This window comes from Vitis riparia, chromosome 13, assembly GCF_004353265.1.
Source record: "Vitis riparia cultivar Riparia Gloire de Montpellier isolate 1030 chromosome 13, EGFV_Vit.rip_1.0, whole genome shotgun sequence".
Classification (NCBI taxonomy): domain Eukaryota; kingdom Viridiplantae; phylum Streptophyta; class Magnoliopsida; order Vitales; family Vitaceae; genus Vitis; species Vitis riparia.
The window spans coordinates 23548758-23566202 of record NC_048443.1 but is presented as its reverse complement, the minus strand read 5'-3'; the positions used below and the strand labels follow the sequence as shown (position 1 = coordinate 23566202).

The 17445-nt window shown below is 34.5% G+C and overlaps 2 protein-coding genes across 2 annotated transcripts; both read right to left on the bottom strand.

Moving 5' to 3' along the window:
* Positions 1 to 6: 6 nt before the first annotated feature.
* Positions 7 to 2634, bottom strand: LOC117928438 (V-type proton ATPase subunit G-like; the record flags this gene model as incomplete). The annotated part of the gene is made up of 3 exons (XM_034848320.1): positions 2535 to 2634; positions 346 to 438; positions 7 to 131 (listed from the first exon to the last, which is right to left on the bottom strand). Coding segments are annotated over exons 2-3 (213 nt in total), but the record flags the coding sequence as incomplete, so codon positions are not given.
* A 2232-nt stretch (positions 2635 to 4866) lies between these two features.
* LOC117927437 (protein disulfide isomerase-like 1-4) lies at positions 4867 to 17225 on the bottom strand. Its single transcript, XM_034846918.1, has 12 exons — positions 16461 to 17225; positions 9299 to 9428; positions 8451 to 8616; positions 8241 to 8359; positions 8079 to 8159; positions 6900 to 6983; positions 6715 to 6789; positions 6492 to 6560; positions 6319 to 6399; positions 6068 to 6202; positions 5361 to 5424; positions 4867 to 5207 (listed from the first exon to the last, which is right to left on the bottom strand). Exons 1-12 carry the CDS (start codon positions 16973 to 16975, stop codon positions 5050 to 5052), a joined length of 1677 nt encoding a protein of 558 aa, XP_034702809.1. The 5' UTR covers positions 16976 to 17225; the 3' UTR covers positions 4867 to 5049.
* Positions 17226 to 17445: the final 220 nt, after the last annotated feature.

Here is a 17445-nt window from a genome sequence, read left to right as displayed (position 1 = left end):
TTTCTTTTCTCTGTCTTTTTTTTTTTTTACCTCTGCAACCTTTCTTTGAAATTCTTTTTCCATTCGAACACGGAATTCAGCAATCTCCTTCTCAGCCTCTTCTTTGGCCTGTTTAAGTCTAGCCATTTTTGCTGAAAACAGAAACCAACATGGGTATGAACCATTAGTTGGAACAGAGAATTTAACTAATACAGTGGCATGTTGTAGAAAGCAAACATGAAATCATACAAACCATATTCCAAGTTTAGCTCCAAACATGGGGTTTCCAATGCATGGCATCCATAACTTGCAACTCATGTTCTGTTTAGAAGAATATTCAAGATAGAGAATGAAGCAAGAAATTACCATTTCTGGCAGCATTAACAATATGCTGAGCTTCTTGTTCTACAGCTAGCAATTGTTGAATTCCATTCTGGCCTCTGTTGGATTCCATACTTGCTGAAAATACCAAAGCAGCTAAAAATTGAAGTAGCTTTCAAGAAATGGAAACTCAGGAGGCAAAACTAATATTTAAGTAAAGTAGCATATATAGAGAAGATAGACAGTCCATTATTATGGTGTATTTGGTTTCATGAGGGTGGAAATGTCTGTTACATCACCTGGCAGGACAGTTTTGTAGAAAAATATTTCCAGCATAAAATCATCTAAGAATAACCTCAAGGGAAGCAACTTTATTCTAGATGAAATTGTATTATGACTAGTTCCATTTTTTCATGTAAGCATGTGTCCAATGTGTCCCAGAATCAAAAGGCTTTAAATCTTGGGATGATACTCATTCTTAAGGATAGCTCACCATGTGCTGGTTCAGACTATCATATCCTAAATTCCTGAAATGAAACTTTAGCATTTCCCCAAAAATATAAATTACAAAACACAAAAATATTGTCCAAGAAAAAGAATTTGACTTTGGGTGACTAAGATGGTGGATGATAGATCTATTATACTTGTTGAACTCAGGCCATTGTTGCATAACTCTCATTCCTACTCTCTCTCAAAGACACCCTCACTCCCATCCCTCCCCAACTGAATATCCAACACTACCTCTTCTTGTATCCACATTTGTTTCACTAAGAGTCCAGGCTAGTACATGATTAACAGAACAGAATCATGTCAATGCATATCAAAAGATATGCCAAAAAAAAAAAAAATTGCAACAAGAATTGGGACATATGTTGTAATGAATACAACTCAGTGGGTCTCATCAGCCATCTGACATTCTAAAATCCATCATCCAGCCCTTTATCCCCACCCACCTCTACTGCATCAATCCTCTTTTTATTAAAGCCTACTATAGAGAAGCATATATGCTTTTTGTCAAAATTATTAGCAGCCTACCCAGCATTCTATGCTTCCATGCATAAAGCCACCCTCCTAGTTGAATTTGCTTATTCACTAATGTTAACAACAGCACAAATTTACCTTAGAACCTTGAATCTATCAAAAAGTAAGAGCACAAGAAAAATCTAGAACAACAAATATAAGATAAAAAGAAAAGGAAAACCCAATAAATCAATAAATTCAAATAAATTTATAACCATTCAAGAAAAAGAAATCACTGTTGTTGGCTCGAAATGCAGAGAAAGAGAGTGAATTCAACCACTTTCTAGAAACAGAACCACAATGATTAAAAAGGAGAAAGAATGAGAAAATGTGAATAATACAGTATGCTTAAAATGATTGTGACCCGTTGAACATGATTAGAACGGAAACAAAAATGCAAAGAGCTATACCCAGTTAACATTGAGAATAGGCCAATACAATCTAAAGTATAGAAAATCTAATAGAATGATTCAGATGAATCAGTTAGATTATACATCGAAATTGAGTAGATCAAATGCATAATTCCAAATATAACAACTAGATACCACTTGATATTTCCCAGAAAAGTTTAACGGTATAAAAAATGCCACACATCAAACCGGATTATCATGACTCCCCATCACAATTCATGCACCCACCATCATCCCATTGGTTTCAAAATCAATCCCCACCAAACCAATCGAGATGAATGAATTTTCTTATCAAGGAGAACCGATCATAAGTTCTTCACCTAATTACTCTCTCCACACTGAATTTTCCCGCAAGTGGGAGCTTAGTGAACATTCCACGCCCGAACAGACCAAACAAATAAATTGAGTTTCCAAATCCCAGCCATTACGCCCTAGAAACCCATACGAAATCCACCCTTCTTTACGCTGATAACAAAGAATTCCATCACGGAGCACCCCCACTTCTGATCACCCAAAAACAAACCCAGTATTGCGTATATCTCACTTAACCCAACAATAAAACACCGATCAAGATCAAATTAGCAATACCCATAAAAAAAATTCACCCAAAAAATAGAAAAAGAAGAACGGAAAACAGATCAAGAAAATGTATTGAAACATAATTAAAGATCTAGTCGTCTATGAAGTGAAAGTGACAGTGCGAGTGATCTGTGCTTGCTATGAAAAAATCATAAATATATTAAGAGAGAAGAAAGTCATGATAATGTAGAAGAGATGATATCTTCCAGACAGAGGAAAACGTGCCTGCAGAAGTTGCGGTGGTCTGCTGGTAGTCAAGAAAACTCTACCGGAATTGAGCTACAGCAGAGGGAAGCTTCATTATGATTTATGAACTGCCCTTTTGGGATTCGAAATCACGGATATGCCCTTGCTCCTCAATAGAATTACGACATACCCGTTTAGAATCATTGCAGTGTCTCTTTCCTATGGGTGCCACGAAGATGAGAGCTAAGTGGTAATGATGGAATCTTTCATTGTTATCGGCGTGATATATAATTAGTAAAGGAGATCCTGTGAGAAATTAAAAGAGAAATTAAGATGAGAATAGGTTGCATATCAAGAGTATGTTTGGCCGTAATTTTATTAACCTTTTGTAATACTCGAAGGATAAAAAATTTTAAGTATTAGAAAAATTAGAAATACTTCTTAAAACCGTTATCAAACGAACTCTAAATCATATGCGTAATACATCTTCGATTTAAATTTAAGGCAAATGTATAATGATATAATTATTAAGAAAAGGATTTTATTTTTACAATTTTTGGGGACTAGAAACAACCCCAACATCCAATATGTCATTAACGTGGTATTTGTTTTAGTGTCTTAACATCGCCATGGTCTAGTCAGTGGAATTAGTAATTTTACGAATTCCATTATCTAAATGGGTCGTCAATAAGTTGTACTAGCATTTTAATGTCATCGCGACTTGATCAATGGAGCTAATGACTTTGTTGTACCAACAATTTGTATCTACTTGTATTCCAACCATAGTCCCAAGCACAATAAATTTGAAGCCCTTCCTTAAGATAAAAAAAGAACCTAGTACATGCAAAGTGCTCCAACTTATGCGTACCCTCGCTTGATGAAGTTAGCTTTGATCGTATTCTCCTAAGCATGCTCATGGTTGGAAGGAAAATTATCACTTAGGGATAGTAACTAATTCCACTTAACAAAATCAAATCGATAATCTTGGGGACAAAAATTCTTTGACCTACCTATGTTAGTGTAATCAAGGTCACCAAATTGTATGTCACACTCCCTACCAAAAGGTGAGAGGTTTTTGCTACATCAAATACTCTATCACCCTTTTTACATAGAATATCAAAGATTATGTTGGCAAATTATATATTAATATAGATGAAGAACCATATCTTAAATTATGATTGATTACCTTCTTTATTGAAATCGCAGTGGTGTATTTCCTAAGCACAAAATCCTATTAATTTGTCAATTTTTTTATTTAATAAATAGAATTTAAGATTTGAAGGAAGAGAGGAGAGAAAGAAGTAAACTAATGATAAATTAAGTTAATTTGATTCAATAATTAAATCAGTTTTAATATATTTCAATTTATTCAACTTCGGTTCAATTCTTGGATTGCTTAAAGAACCAAACTAAACTAAATTATGCCTATCCTATCCCTATCCTCAACCCAGCATTCTTACTCTTGGAAGGAAATACACTAGCTTACTTCCCATCTATCTACAAAATAAAAATACACTGGACAAATCCTCCTCATCATCCCTAGAGCAAAGGAACTAGGTCTTGAGGAAAGTGTTTTCTTTTTCCCCTTTCTCTTTGTCATTCTGACAATAATTTTAGAAAATGTTTTTAGATTTTATAATACTTGAATGATAAAAAAATTTAATTATTAAAAAGTTAAAAGCGCTTTTTAAAATCACTGTCAAACAAGTTCTAATTTTTAAACTATTTTACGATTGGATCTAACAAAACTCATTGCTATTTTGGCAAAACCTCATTAACTGATGGTTGCAAAAATACCCAAGCCACCACCCCAAATGATGAGCAAACAAAGAGCAAAGGCAACACTAATATTAATTAAAGACCATCCCTTATAAGAGTGATCAATCTTGAGAATTTTCTTCATGCCACCATAGAGAAAGATCATTCATGATGAACAAAAATCTATGAAAAATTATGTCAACAGAATTTGACAAAATCACTGGAGTTTCGTTTAAATTACCCAAATATGAGAATGATGAAAAAATGGAGTAAGATGTTCGTTCTCACTCCTCATTCGACATACCAAGCATGACTTCAAGATTTTTAATTTTGAAATCTAACAATTGGCACCATATTGGCATGTGTTCTAACTTCCAATTTCAGATATAGAAGACAATAACTAATAGCAAACAATAGGAAGCTGCCAAAAAACAATAAGCCTATTTTTTAAATTTCATGATATATAACTGAAAAATATATCCCTCTATAACTCCATCGGCCCATTTGAACCTTACAATGGAGCCACCAATGCCTTCATTACACTCATCCACAATGGGTATTAGCCATGCACCCCTATCTTCATTACCTCCTTAACCGCACTACTATAAACATCTTACATGAATAAAAACTTTTATGGCATTCTCAGGATTCTTGAATGGGGGGAAGAAGGAGAATTTAAGTTACAAAATACAATTAATATAATTGAACTCTGCCTTGCCTAAGCCTTTTTTATACTCTCTGTTGTTTTCTGTATCCAAAACCTAATAACCAAATCCAACAAAATGCTGGTCAGATCTCACAATTCATCCTTGACACTGTTATTGTTCTCATTGCCATCCTTGGCCTCAGCACCCTTGGAGCTCTGGTATGAAGCTGGTTTTTTGAGCTTGAAAGGGATGGATGCATACTTCTTGAGGAACTTATAGAATGCCACCAAAGTACGGTCACCATCAAAGTGATCTGCAGAACCCAAAAATCAAATCTCAGATAAGAAAATCAAGTGATGCTAGAGGGCATGGGTGATACTGATACCTGGAGTTAACTAGACAAGAATGATGGGGAATTTAAACAGTATCCACAAAAGTGACAAATTGGAGAAATTAAATTCCACTAACCGATCAAAGCTCTTATTCCCAGCCGGGAAGAAAAGAATTGTAGGGAACCCATCAGTCTGCAAAAGAAAAACAACTTTCACCCAAATGTTCTCGCTTTTCTCTCATAAGCATTTACTGTCACCCTTCAGTATCCTCAATTTATAAACCAAAACAAATCAATGGTGCATACTAAAATTTCCATGGTTGCATGTTATCTGTCACACATCAGTTCAATGGGCTTCAAGGAGAAAAATAATAAGAGTAGGTCTATGAATGCTTTCACATTTACATCCTCTCCATACCATTCTGTGAGATAAATAATGATGTATAAACATAAAGGAATCAGCGATGCAAACAAGGAGCAGAAATTAACCTGTCCAAATATATATTAAGGAGAAGATATATCTATATGTTGTCAAAATAACTCAATCCATGACATTGTCACAAAAAACCATTCAGAAAACTGAAATTGACTAACTTGGCCATGGTGCTTCTTATGGACTCCAAAAAGCATTTTTGAAGGGGAGGGAGTGGTATGGCTTATTCTTTGCCAACCACTTGCCCAGTTGAACTCCAAAACCAAAACTAGTTATCAATCAAAACAAGGGTTCTTGAATGCACTCACAGACTCATATCCCACATACTAGTGAAGCAGTTTTAACAATATAAACAGTCAGGGGAGACAAACAATTACAATAACTGAAAGCTTCTAAATGATACCTTTGCTCTTGGGTGCTCATTTTTTGTCCCATCCATCTTGGCTATAACAAGTGAATCAATGCCTCTCAAATACTTGGCAAGCTTGTTGTATGTTGGTTCCAATGCTTGGCAATACCCACACGAGGGATCATATATCTAATTCAAACAAGAAATAGAAATCACAAAAATACATCAGAATAAATCCACAGAGAACAATTAAAAACTTAATGTATATTTGATGATTCATCTATTAACATTAGCTACATTACTACCTCAAGAAGAACATCCTTTGATTCATGCAAAACAAGTTCATCGAAATTATCACCGACAACAATTTTTACATCCCCGTCATTCTGCAACAATTATACATGGAAAGAAAGTTGGATCAGAGGGATGAGAGTGCTCATCAATCACCAGTGTCATAAAGGAAGTCTTAACAACTTACTGTCTCTGGGATTGGGTCTGACTTGTAAAAACGCTTAAGCTTGTCTTCCAAGAAATCTTCGCCGAATGACTATGAGATGATAGAGAGATATGATAGTTACAATAGTAGATCATGAACCATCATGCTTATTGGAAAATGAAAAAAATTATGGATATTTGAGCTATTTGCCCAGAATTGCCAGAATAAAACTAGGAAAAAATAAATATAAAATAAAACATCATACCTTAATACTGGTCAAGGTTAATTCACCATCCAATACATACTTCTTGGCATCGTCATTTCCTGTGTATGCAAGAACCTACATGCAAATGGATGACAACCAAAAGTTGGTTCAAGTCATGGATGGATCAAATACATGAAAGGACAAATAGAAACAAAAGCAGGAACTGAGTATGGGGAAAAACTCACTCTTGGAGCATCTCCAGTTACACCAAAGTAATCTGCAACTGATTTACCATCCTTGTTGTCCATTTCCACATACACAAAAATAAGCTGCAAGGAACCCAGAAGATCATATTAATAAATAAGTTAGCTGTTAAAATGTCTGCTAGAAACAAGGATTGAACATAGACAATGATCACATAATATAAAAGAGACATGTCAAAGAAACTAAGATATTTCTTTCTTATTCCACAAGTTCTATAATTAGTTGTTGTTGCTACATTGTTTTATTAATTTTGCAGAGCCCAAAGGATTCTCATGGCTTTAAAATGTGTCTACATGACTAAGATGAGTTCATACATTTATAATGTTAGAAACTTTTCCTCTATCCGCCCCCCTCTCATATGCAGGCAAGACATCTTCATCATGTCTCATAGGATTGCAGAGACAAACAAAAACAGACACCCCTTATAAGCCAAACAAACAGAGGCCCACATCAAGGTCGAGGATAAACTCTGATACCATTTATAATAACCTATTTCCAACCATGTAGATATTGTTGACTTTGGACCTACGACTTTAAAACTTGTTTACATGTTAAAGAGGAGTTCATGTATATATATGTGTGTGTGTGTGTGTGTGTGTGTGTGTAGTGTCAAGAACTTTTTCCCAACTCCTTGCAGTTCTTTTCCTCTTGACTGCATATGAACTTAAAGACAAATATTTATATCCCATGCAGTACATTCAAAAAACAAGCACACATATAACCATGCCCCAAGACCTAGATCTCAGGGGTTTTTTGTGTCTGCAACATAGTGTCTATATTGGAACCCAACATCCAGACCCATGCTTGTATTTGTAGTGAAGAAACGATCACATCCAAACAATGACTAAAAGCACACATTGCATGGACTGTTTTTAATATGACAACAATATTCAAGGAGAATATGATCAAATGAATTCTAGGTCAGTTTCTTGGTTTGATATTGATCACGAACTAAAATCTGGATGATTCAGACAGTTTTTCGTTTGGTGGGAAGAAATTTATTAATTAAAACAAAAGAAAGGAAAATTCTAAATGACTTATCTACATTAAATTAAACAAGGCAATGGTTATTCACATAGATGGGTCTGAGTTCAGTAGAGGAACAAAAATTTATGCTATTAACAGATGTTCATAATGCACTCCACAAATAATAAATTTACCTTTCCCTTGAAAGCTTTTGCTGCTTCTTGAAATTGAGGTAGAACATTCTCTGAATCCTTTGAAGTGGCAAAAAGCAACAACTGAGAAAGAAACAGATACATGTCAAAATGGTGAAATATTAAAATACCTAAATGTAAGAGTATGGAACCAGCAGGACTTACCTGTTTTTTAATTGGATTTTCGAAAATCTGCCGAGAACTTTCCTTAGTAAAAATGATTACCAAAGGATGCTTGTTTGCAAATACAAACTCAGCTATAGCCGATTTGATAAACTGACCATCTGTTGACATGAAAATTGGAAGTATAAGTAAAGGTCCCTCTGTAATATACATTTGAAACCACCAGAGCATTAAGGTGTTGAGCAGACTAACCAAAGTGGCTCAATTTTTCAGCCTCCTTCTTTAGCAATACCAGTGCAGGACGTTTGACTTGTTGATCAATGTGGAAAAGCTTTGCCACCTCTGGACTAGCAGTTTGATAGAAGTTGACATCATCTTCCAATCTTGAAGCAGCAGCCAACTCCTGACTCTCTGGACCCTGTAAGTATTGTAGGAAATATAGTTGAGCAGTGTTTACATCACAGAGGTTTAACATGTTGACTTTCCATAGCTTTCATGAAATAATTCCACTAATATAGTAGTGAAGTTCAAATATATGCAAGTTTTTTTAGTTATCAAAATCCAATTAAAGGAATTAAGGGGGAAAAAATCTCAAACTCAGGAATTGATCTTTCAGTTTCTAAGGGCAAATTGTTAGCAGTGCTCAATCTCTCCAAATTATGGCATTACAACCACCCAACCAGCAGAGGCTACAAAACTCTTGGAGACATAATAAGATTAAGCATCTAATGCAGTTAAATAAAATCGCAGACAGTTTATGTTAGTAAAATAATACATCTGTTTCATAATTTCCGGGTTTCTAAGGTTTGATCATCTAATTGGAATTTGATAATCTCCATAAAAGAAAAATGGATAACCTAGAGTATTATAGGAAATATTATATCAATCATCATTGTGATTTTTAATTATCCACCAAAACTACTGTGGAATTGAAGGAGGAAGAACCTTGCGGCAAAGAACTTCCAGGAAAAGAGAATAAAAAGCTCCAGCTATATTTTCAATATGGACACTTGTTTTCGTTTTCCTTGCTAATTCACTGTCAAGGTTGTTTGGAATCAAACCACAATCAGTAGAGTGCCTTTAGATAAATAGAGAAATACCTCTAAACTGTCCAGGAACCCCAAAACAATTTTTGATTCTGTAGTCAATATGCCTTCTGCCTCCACTGTTGTTGTTATGTTGTGGATGCCAGACTCCATCTTCTTCTTGACCCAAGCCACAATAGCATCTCTGTATATTAAATTAAGAAGTATTAAGACTGATAAGGGACACAAAACAAGCCATTCTTTTTCCACACTGCATCTGCAATGATGATCAATCCATATTTTTAAAACTATTACATGAAAGAATGCCCCAAATTACAACAACTACTGCAGGTAAATATTAAATCTTCCCTACTTGAATTTTCATCCAAACTTTCATGACATTAAAAAATAAAATAAAATAAAAAACTCAACTGCTATACAATCTAGTTTCTTATCATTCAATTTATGTTGTATTATATTTTGTATTGAAAATTTCGTCTTAAATTTAGTTTATGTTTTTTGTTCTGACTTGAGCCATATGATCAATCAGTGGCAACAATGTCAAGGTTCAAGGTCGGTGTCCTCCATCAGAAGACAATGTCGAGTGCTGTATGTTAAAAGGTACATAATTATCTCAAGGCAAGACTTAAGCTTGAGCAAGAAATACACAAGGTACTTGGGCGATTGTGAAAGAGACTTGCAAACATGTATTAAAGTGGCTAAAGAGGTAATTTTCTGCATCTCAATTGCACAAATGCACAGGAAAGTCCAAAGATGCAATCTTTTAGCATCTCATTTGTGCACATGCATAAAGAGACTTGTACACTGTGCAAGCAAATACATGAAGTAGCATCCCTTTTATGCATGTCTGCAAGAGAGGCAAGATCATTTTGTAAGTCTGGTGTTAATCCATTTCAAATCTTTGGGTATCAAAAGTTAGTTATAAAGGTTGTCACAAAGATCTAACCACCGATAAATAGGGCTTGATCACTTTATCCATAACCAACTTTGTTGAGAACTCAATGAGAGCATCTTTGGGAAAAATTTAGGGTTACTTGTCACGAATTTAGGCCTTTCCTAAGCTCACGTGCGGCACTTAGACAACTCAAGCCACTTGATGTTGCTAAATCAGTCTTTCCCCAATCTTAGCTTGCTATGCTCAGCAACGCTACATGACTTTGTAGCTACAATGCACAATGAAGGCAACACTTAAGAAAGAAAGTTTTGTATTGCACAAGAATGCTTTACAATGCTAGGAAGCTCTCAACCTACTTGGTGTCTTGGCAAAATGAGGTCACCTCCTATTTATAGGCACCCAAGGACCTCTCTGGAACCCACAAAGGTTCCACTGTACCCTAAAATTCTCTAGAATTCTCTATACAAAGGTTATGTACAACATATGTACAAGTGTAATCTAGAACTCTCTAGAATGCCTCACACACTTCCCTTGTCTTCCATCCTTGTGTAGAGATGTGTGGACATCTCTAGACTTCTCTAAAATCTTCCACACTCCTCCACTAGTAGACAAATGTGGATTGTTCTAAGAGGTTCCAGAAGCTTCCTGCTCTCCCATATAAGTTCAAAGGAGGGTTATTTGAGCAATTCTTGTGTACACTAGAGACAATTTTACCACAACTTTGAATTCTCCATGGATTTTTTATCAATGCAATCTCATTCATTCTCAAATGTAGAGGGAGTTCAAAGATTTCGCATGAAGGTAGGAGTCTTGAAGAAATTTTAAATGTTAGAAGAAATCAAGGATTGATTGAAAAGGAGTAGCATGGGCTAAGTAAACCAAAGATTAATCTAGTGGCTCAAATTTGGTAAGAAAAACATTTGTATCAATTTTTTTATTAATGGATTGTTGAGAAGTCAATTGAGTCTCATGGTTTTTGACCTTGTGAAGACGCTTTCCATTAAAATGATTGAGTAATTGTGGATGTGTTTTTTATTTGGATTGTGAGATACTAATACTTTGAATTCATAAAATAGAACATTCCATCAATTGAGAGAAATTTAGACAAATTTTCTATTGACATCAAAGCAAGCTCGATCAAAATTTGTTTTGATTCAATCCGTAATTGCTTAAAAGAGAAGCATCAATAGCAAGACCTCAATATTTTGGGATGACAACCACACTCATTCAAAGGTTAATACATACATACATATATATATAACAGACAAGTTTAGAATTCGGTTGAGCTTGGTTGATCATCACTTATGGTTCTACATAAGGATACAAGTTCTAATGTATAGAAAAACCAAAACTAAGTTGGGACAAAAATGAGAATGAAATGAGTGAGAACAATGTGAAAGTCATGTAATCAATCTTTAGTGCATCAAGTTGTGACAATTTTCATAAAATTTCTTCCTCTAAATCTTCTAGGGGAGCTTGAGACATATCACAATTAACTCATAAGGGCACAAACACGGTTAAATGCCAAAACTCTTAATGCCCTATAACTATAGTTAATTTTATTGATTGATTGGGATCCTCTTAAGGTTGTTTTTGGGCTAGGTGACTTTTTGGGCCTCTTTATTTTTCTTTAGCCTTTTTGGTGGTGGCTGTTTAGGTTTGTATACCTTGCAAAGTTCTGTATACCTTGAGTCGCTTTTTTGGCGTCTCTTTTTAATGAATTATCTTTACCTATCAAAAAAAAAAAAAGGTTCAAATCCATTCAAATAGAATACACTAGACTCTTTTTAGAGAACAATGCAAAGTTGATGAGCAAAATAAATTATACCTTTCCAGATATACCTTCAATGGAGATTAAGAATCTTAACATATATTTTTATGATGTTATATAGCTCTATTAGATTCATCTAAACACTTTCTTTTTTCCCAAAAAAAAAAAAAATCATTGGAAACTTCAGTGTGTTGATTATAAGGATGTAGCCATGGTTGACATGAGTTGTTCATATGAATTAATAGAATTTCAAATACTATAAGCAAAAAACTTGATTCATATTTTGCATATGGTTTGATAATGTATTTGCCTATCAAAAATGAAAAAAAAAAAAAAAAAGTAGTTTTGAAATTGTGTGAGCCAAGATTAATCAATAATCAACATGAGAATATCCATTGATATATCAAGGTTTTACTTAATTAATTCTAGAACAATTAACGATGAATTTTCTAGCTTTCTACCTCCCTATCTCCCTATCCCTTGGTTGTTTGCCCATGTTTAATAAAAATAAATAATAAAGACATTTGTCCAAAAGAATTTGTGATACACACTTTAATTTCACCCAAAATACCTGTGCCAATATGATATGACAAGGGTGTGGGTATCGATATGGGGATCATTTTCAAATACTCTTATATTGCTTTGGATATTCTCTATTTTCATTATTTTTTCTTTTCTAAAGATAAGGATGAAAGAAAAAAGAAAGAAAACCTTGTTTTTTCCAAGAAAATGTTAATTTTTTGTTTCTAATTGAAAATTTCCCTTTATTATGTCATATCCAAATATCATTCAAGATCATTTTTCAATCGAAGCCCTGTATCCAGAATTTGATATATGAAGGATCAAAAAGCTAGATACATACTAGCATTGGCCCCTGTACCCAAATCCATGTGACATAGCAAAAAATCTTTCCCCCATTTAATAACCAAGTCCTATGCCTAAGTAGGCGCACTAGGATTTGTGTCAGAGATGGTAAGAGAATAGTCAAGAGCACAAATGATGAACAATAACTTTTCTACCTACCCAATAATTAGGTTTCTTGGCTAACTAAATAGCAATGAGACGCATCAAACAATGGATATAGCATGTATGCATATGTAACTTAGCTGTTGCACCCTTTTTTGTTCGAGTTTGTGTTCCTAACAAATGTCTTAGCATCTAATGTCCTAAAGCCAATTGGCTTCATGGTTGTTGCTCTTGAACTTACTACATGGGCTATCTAGAAAGCTTAAGAACTTTGTTGGGTAGTGCTTTGGTAAAATAAAATAAAGGTTATATATTCGATGACTATGACTATTAAGGACAACTGACTCCAAGTTGTCTAGTGAATTAAATAAGTCCATAAGTTGAATTTGTTGATTTGAAGGGAGCAAATTCCTAGTAAGACTTGGTACGTCATTGAATGTGCAATCAATACGTTTTAGATTTCTTTTGTCTTTGTGTTTTTTTTTTTTTTGATAGGTATTAGATTTATTGTCTTATCATAAAAAGATTGCTTTCAAAACTAGTGTTGAGTGTATCCTTAGTTTTTGGTTTGATCATTTTTATAAGCTCAAGAGCATGTCTTTGTGCTTGCTCAATCTTGCAGTTGGCTTTGGCGAGCATTTGCTTCATTTTTGCAAGATGGATGACCTTACATGATTCCCATTGACCCAATATGACATGCTAAACATCATTCAGAAGTTCAAGTATCAATCTAGCTTTCGTAACATTCAACTTATGTATTACATTCATATTAGCAATTCCATCTTAATTTTAGCTTTGGTTTTTATAACAACTTGAATCATATGATCAATCAATGCCAACAAAGTTCAAGTTCGAGTCCAAGGTTGGTGTCTATCAATAAAAGACAATGTCTATATGCTCTCCAATATTTTAAAAGGCTAAAAGCGGTCTCGAGGTGTTTTGCCTTAATGAGAGGAAGCATAACCTCAAGGAACAAGGTGTAAGCCTCAATTTAAAACATCATAATAATAATAGTAAAAAGAAAAAATATCTTAAAATCAGAAAAATACTAACAAATCACATGAAAATTAAATAATAAGTAAATCATATAGTAAATAATAATCAAATTAGTTGAATGTCATTTTCAATAACTTCTAATTTAGTTTTTCTTGTCTCTTCTAAAGTCCAACTCTCTCTCATGCAGTTATCAAATAATCTTCAAAACCACCATCATTATCACTAGTAAGATTCTCCAATGAATCATAATTATATCTCATTACTCTATTATCCTCCATCAATGTTATTAGCAACCCCTTTTTCTTTATCCATTAATCACTGTGATCTTTTTTTCCTTTATCCATCAATAATAAGATAATGATTATATATAAACTCGATCACTATAGTGAGCAACAATTCTTTTATTTCTTCTTCCCAATCTCTTCCTTTCATTTCCATTTAAAGGATTAATTAGTAGTCAACAAAGCCCTTATTTTTAAAAAATTAATCCTAATCTTGGATGCAAAACAAAACTTATAAATCTATACCAAAACCCTCTTAACAAATGTATAAAAAAGCCCATAAAGGCCTTAAACCCATTCAAACGTTTTGAATATTTAAGGCTTAAGCCTCAATAGCCTCAATGTTATAACCTCAAGGCTATAACCCTCAATCGAGTGAGGCTTAAACCTTGATTACCCTCTATTAAGGCTATAGCCTGAAGGCTAATTTGCATAGCCTAGCCTTGAGGCAAGCCTTTTAGAACAATTGCCTCAAGGCACAAAATAATGGATTGTAGAATAGTGATGCAAACTTAACCTTGAACAAGGAAGATGCATGCATGTGTAAGGCACTTGTGCACATGTACAAGAGTAGCCAAAGAGGCAGCTTCCTACATCTCACTTGAGCACATGATCAAGGGACTGGCTCACATGGGCAAGAAAGTTTAAAGACAAGTTCTTTAGCATCTTACTTTCCACATGTGCAAGAAAATCTTGAACGCATGTGTGCTAAGGACTTGCCCAAATGCACAAGTGAGGCAAGATCAATTTATGATTCTAGTGCTAATCTATGTCAATTCTTTGTGTGCCAAAAGATAGTTATGAAGGTTGCTATGAAGCTCTAACCAACTATAAATAGGGTTTCATCACTTAATTTACAACTAACTTTATTGAGAGTTCTTTAAAAGCATCTTTGAGAAAAATCTAGGGTTAGATTTCCACAATCTATATCTTGTGTGCACTTGAGACAATTTTACCACAATTTTGGATCCTCCATGTATCATTAACCAATGTAATCTTGCTCTTCTTCAAATGTAGAAAGAGTCCAAATGTTTGGCATAACGTTGGGGATCTTGAAGCAATTTCAAGTGTTGAAGAAATTAAGGATTGATTGCAAAGAAATTACACAAGATGAGTAGGCAAGAGATTCACCTAGTGGCTCAGATTTAAAAATACAATCATTTGGATATCCATTCTTTGAGTAATGGATTGTTGAGAAACTGAATGAGGCTTGAGGTTCTTGACTTGGCAAAGAGGATTTCCATGTAAATTATTAAGTAGAATGTGGTTTTTTTTCTATATAGTGTGACATGTTAATAAATTGAATTCATTAAATAGAACATTCTATCACTTGGGAGAATCTTAAAAAAAAAAAAATCATATAAGATGTTAAACAAGATGAAAAAGGAGATCCCTTATTTAGTGGTGTTATTTCGTAATTAATATTTAAAAAATTACTTTGTATCCTAAGAACTCTACTCCATTTTATAAGTTCTAAACATCTGGGTTGTCTTCTAATGTTATAAAAGTTCTCAATTACCATAACATTTTAATAGCACGTAATAAAAATCAAATGGAAAACTCATCAAATTGAGCTATTTTCTTACTACAAAATTCACTAAGGCTCCATTTAAGAAAGTATGAAGGAAAATACAATGAAAAGAAAATGGAGGGGGAAAATGGAAGACAAGAAAAGTTGAAGCAAAATAAAAATAGGTCCAAATTAAATGAATTTTTTTACATACCTCTCCAAATTTATTTAATGAAGAATGTGAAAATATATGAAATTTCAAAAAAAAATATATATATATATATATATATTTGATTCCTTTGTGGTTTTCAAGATAAAACAAATAGGAAAATTTGGATTCTTTCCTACATTTTTTTTTTCCTTCTTTTTCCCATTTTAAAGTACTCTTCAGGATCCAAACGGAGCATAAATAAATGAACTTATTCGAACGGAACAGCAATCACTCATATGGAAAAATTGAAAAATAAGTGTGGTTTTGCATCTATTTGCTTCTTCTCCGACTTAGCCAAGATTTAACAATTTAAGCATATCACATTTTCCAACTCAAGTCAAAATCTCCAACCCTCAGGTTGATTGACAAGAAAACCACAGAAAAGCAAAAAAAACAAAAAAAAATTGAATCTTATATTCGGCAGCATTGTTTTTCCCCAAAAATTGAAAAACTCAGGCATAATTAAAATGCAAGACACATTTTGTTAATTTCATTTCTTTACCTACATTTTCTCAGCACCCAAGGAGAGCACAACCACAAGTCAAAATTAAAATCCAACAAAAGCAAAGGAATTGAAGGAACTCACTTAGTCCTCAGTCCAGAATAGGCCTTATGAACTCCATCAGCATAGAAATACAAAGTCGGAAACCCCTGCACCTCATACTTGTCCATGAGCCCACTCTCCTCCGTACCATCAACCTTGGCGAGCACCGCCTCTCCCTTCAACTCAGTCGCCGCCTCCGCATACTCCGGCGCCAGTGCCTTGCAATGGCCGCACCACGGCGCATAGAATTCAACCATCACGTAGGGATTCCTCTCCAGGAACTCGCTGAAATTCGCCTCCTTCAACACCACGACATCCTTCTCGTCAACCACCTCGCGATCCGAGTCGTCGTCGCCGCCGGCACCGTCTGAATCGGATAGGTCATCGTCATCGCCGCCGTTGAAGGGGTTTGGATCTGGAGGAGGCAATACGGCGTCATTTTGGTCTTGGGATTGGAGCAGAGTGAGATCTTCTGGTTCGTCGGCTTTGGAGAGGGAAAAGGCAACGAAGGGAAGAAGAATTAAGATTGATAAAATCATGACCACTCTTCCCGCCATTCCGTAGAGCAGTGGAGAGAGTTTCGGACGGTACAGACGGACTACAGAGTCAGAGTGTATGTGGATCTGTGACGGAGGCTTAAAGTACAGCACTGTGACGTTGAAGAACACTACTGCTTGAAACGTGGCAGACTTTTATTCGCAACATTTTCCGATCACACCCACATAGCAAATCCAAAGCGGACACGTCTGAGCAGTGACTCACAGTGCAAGGTTTGACTTAGGCTTCCTGGGACATGGAAAACAAAAGAGGAGAACGAGAGTTAGAGGGAAGTGGAAAATGGGAAGAAGACTTATATGTAAATATATTACGTGAGTTTTTTTATCAAAATAATTCTTTTTTGAAAAAAAAAAACACCCAATTTCGATCGGTTTCAAAACACCCAATCATTGATTACGTTTTTAATGAAGGAAAAAAATATCCAAACATAACAGATTTAATAATAAAAATAAAAATAAATGAAAAAATC

Bases quoted from the DNA above. Each gene is read 5' to 3' on its own strand.
- LOC117927437 (XM_034846918.1), bottom strand. From the start codon at position 16,975: ATGGCGGGAAGAGTGGTCATGATTTTATCAATCTTAATTCTTCTTCCC. The intron at 9,429-16,460 runs GTGAGTTCCTTC...TTTAATATACAG, and splicing joins TATTCTGGACTGAGGACTAA to AGATGCTATTGTGGCTTGGG. The intron at 6,400-6,491 runs GTAAGTTGTTAA...TAATTGTTGCAG, and splicing joins CAGACCCAATCCCAGAGACA to AATGACGGGGATGTAAAAAT.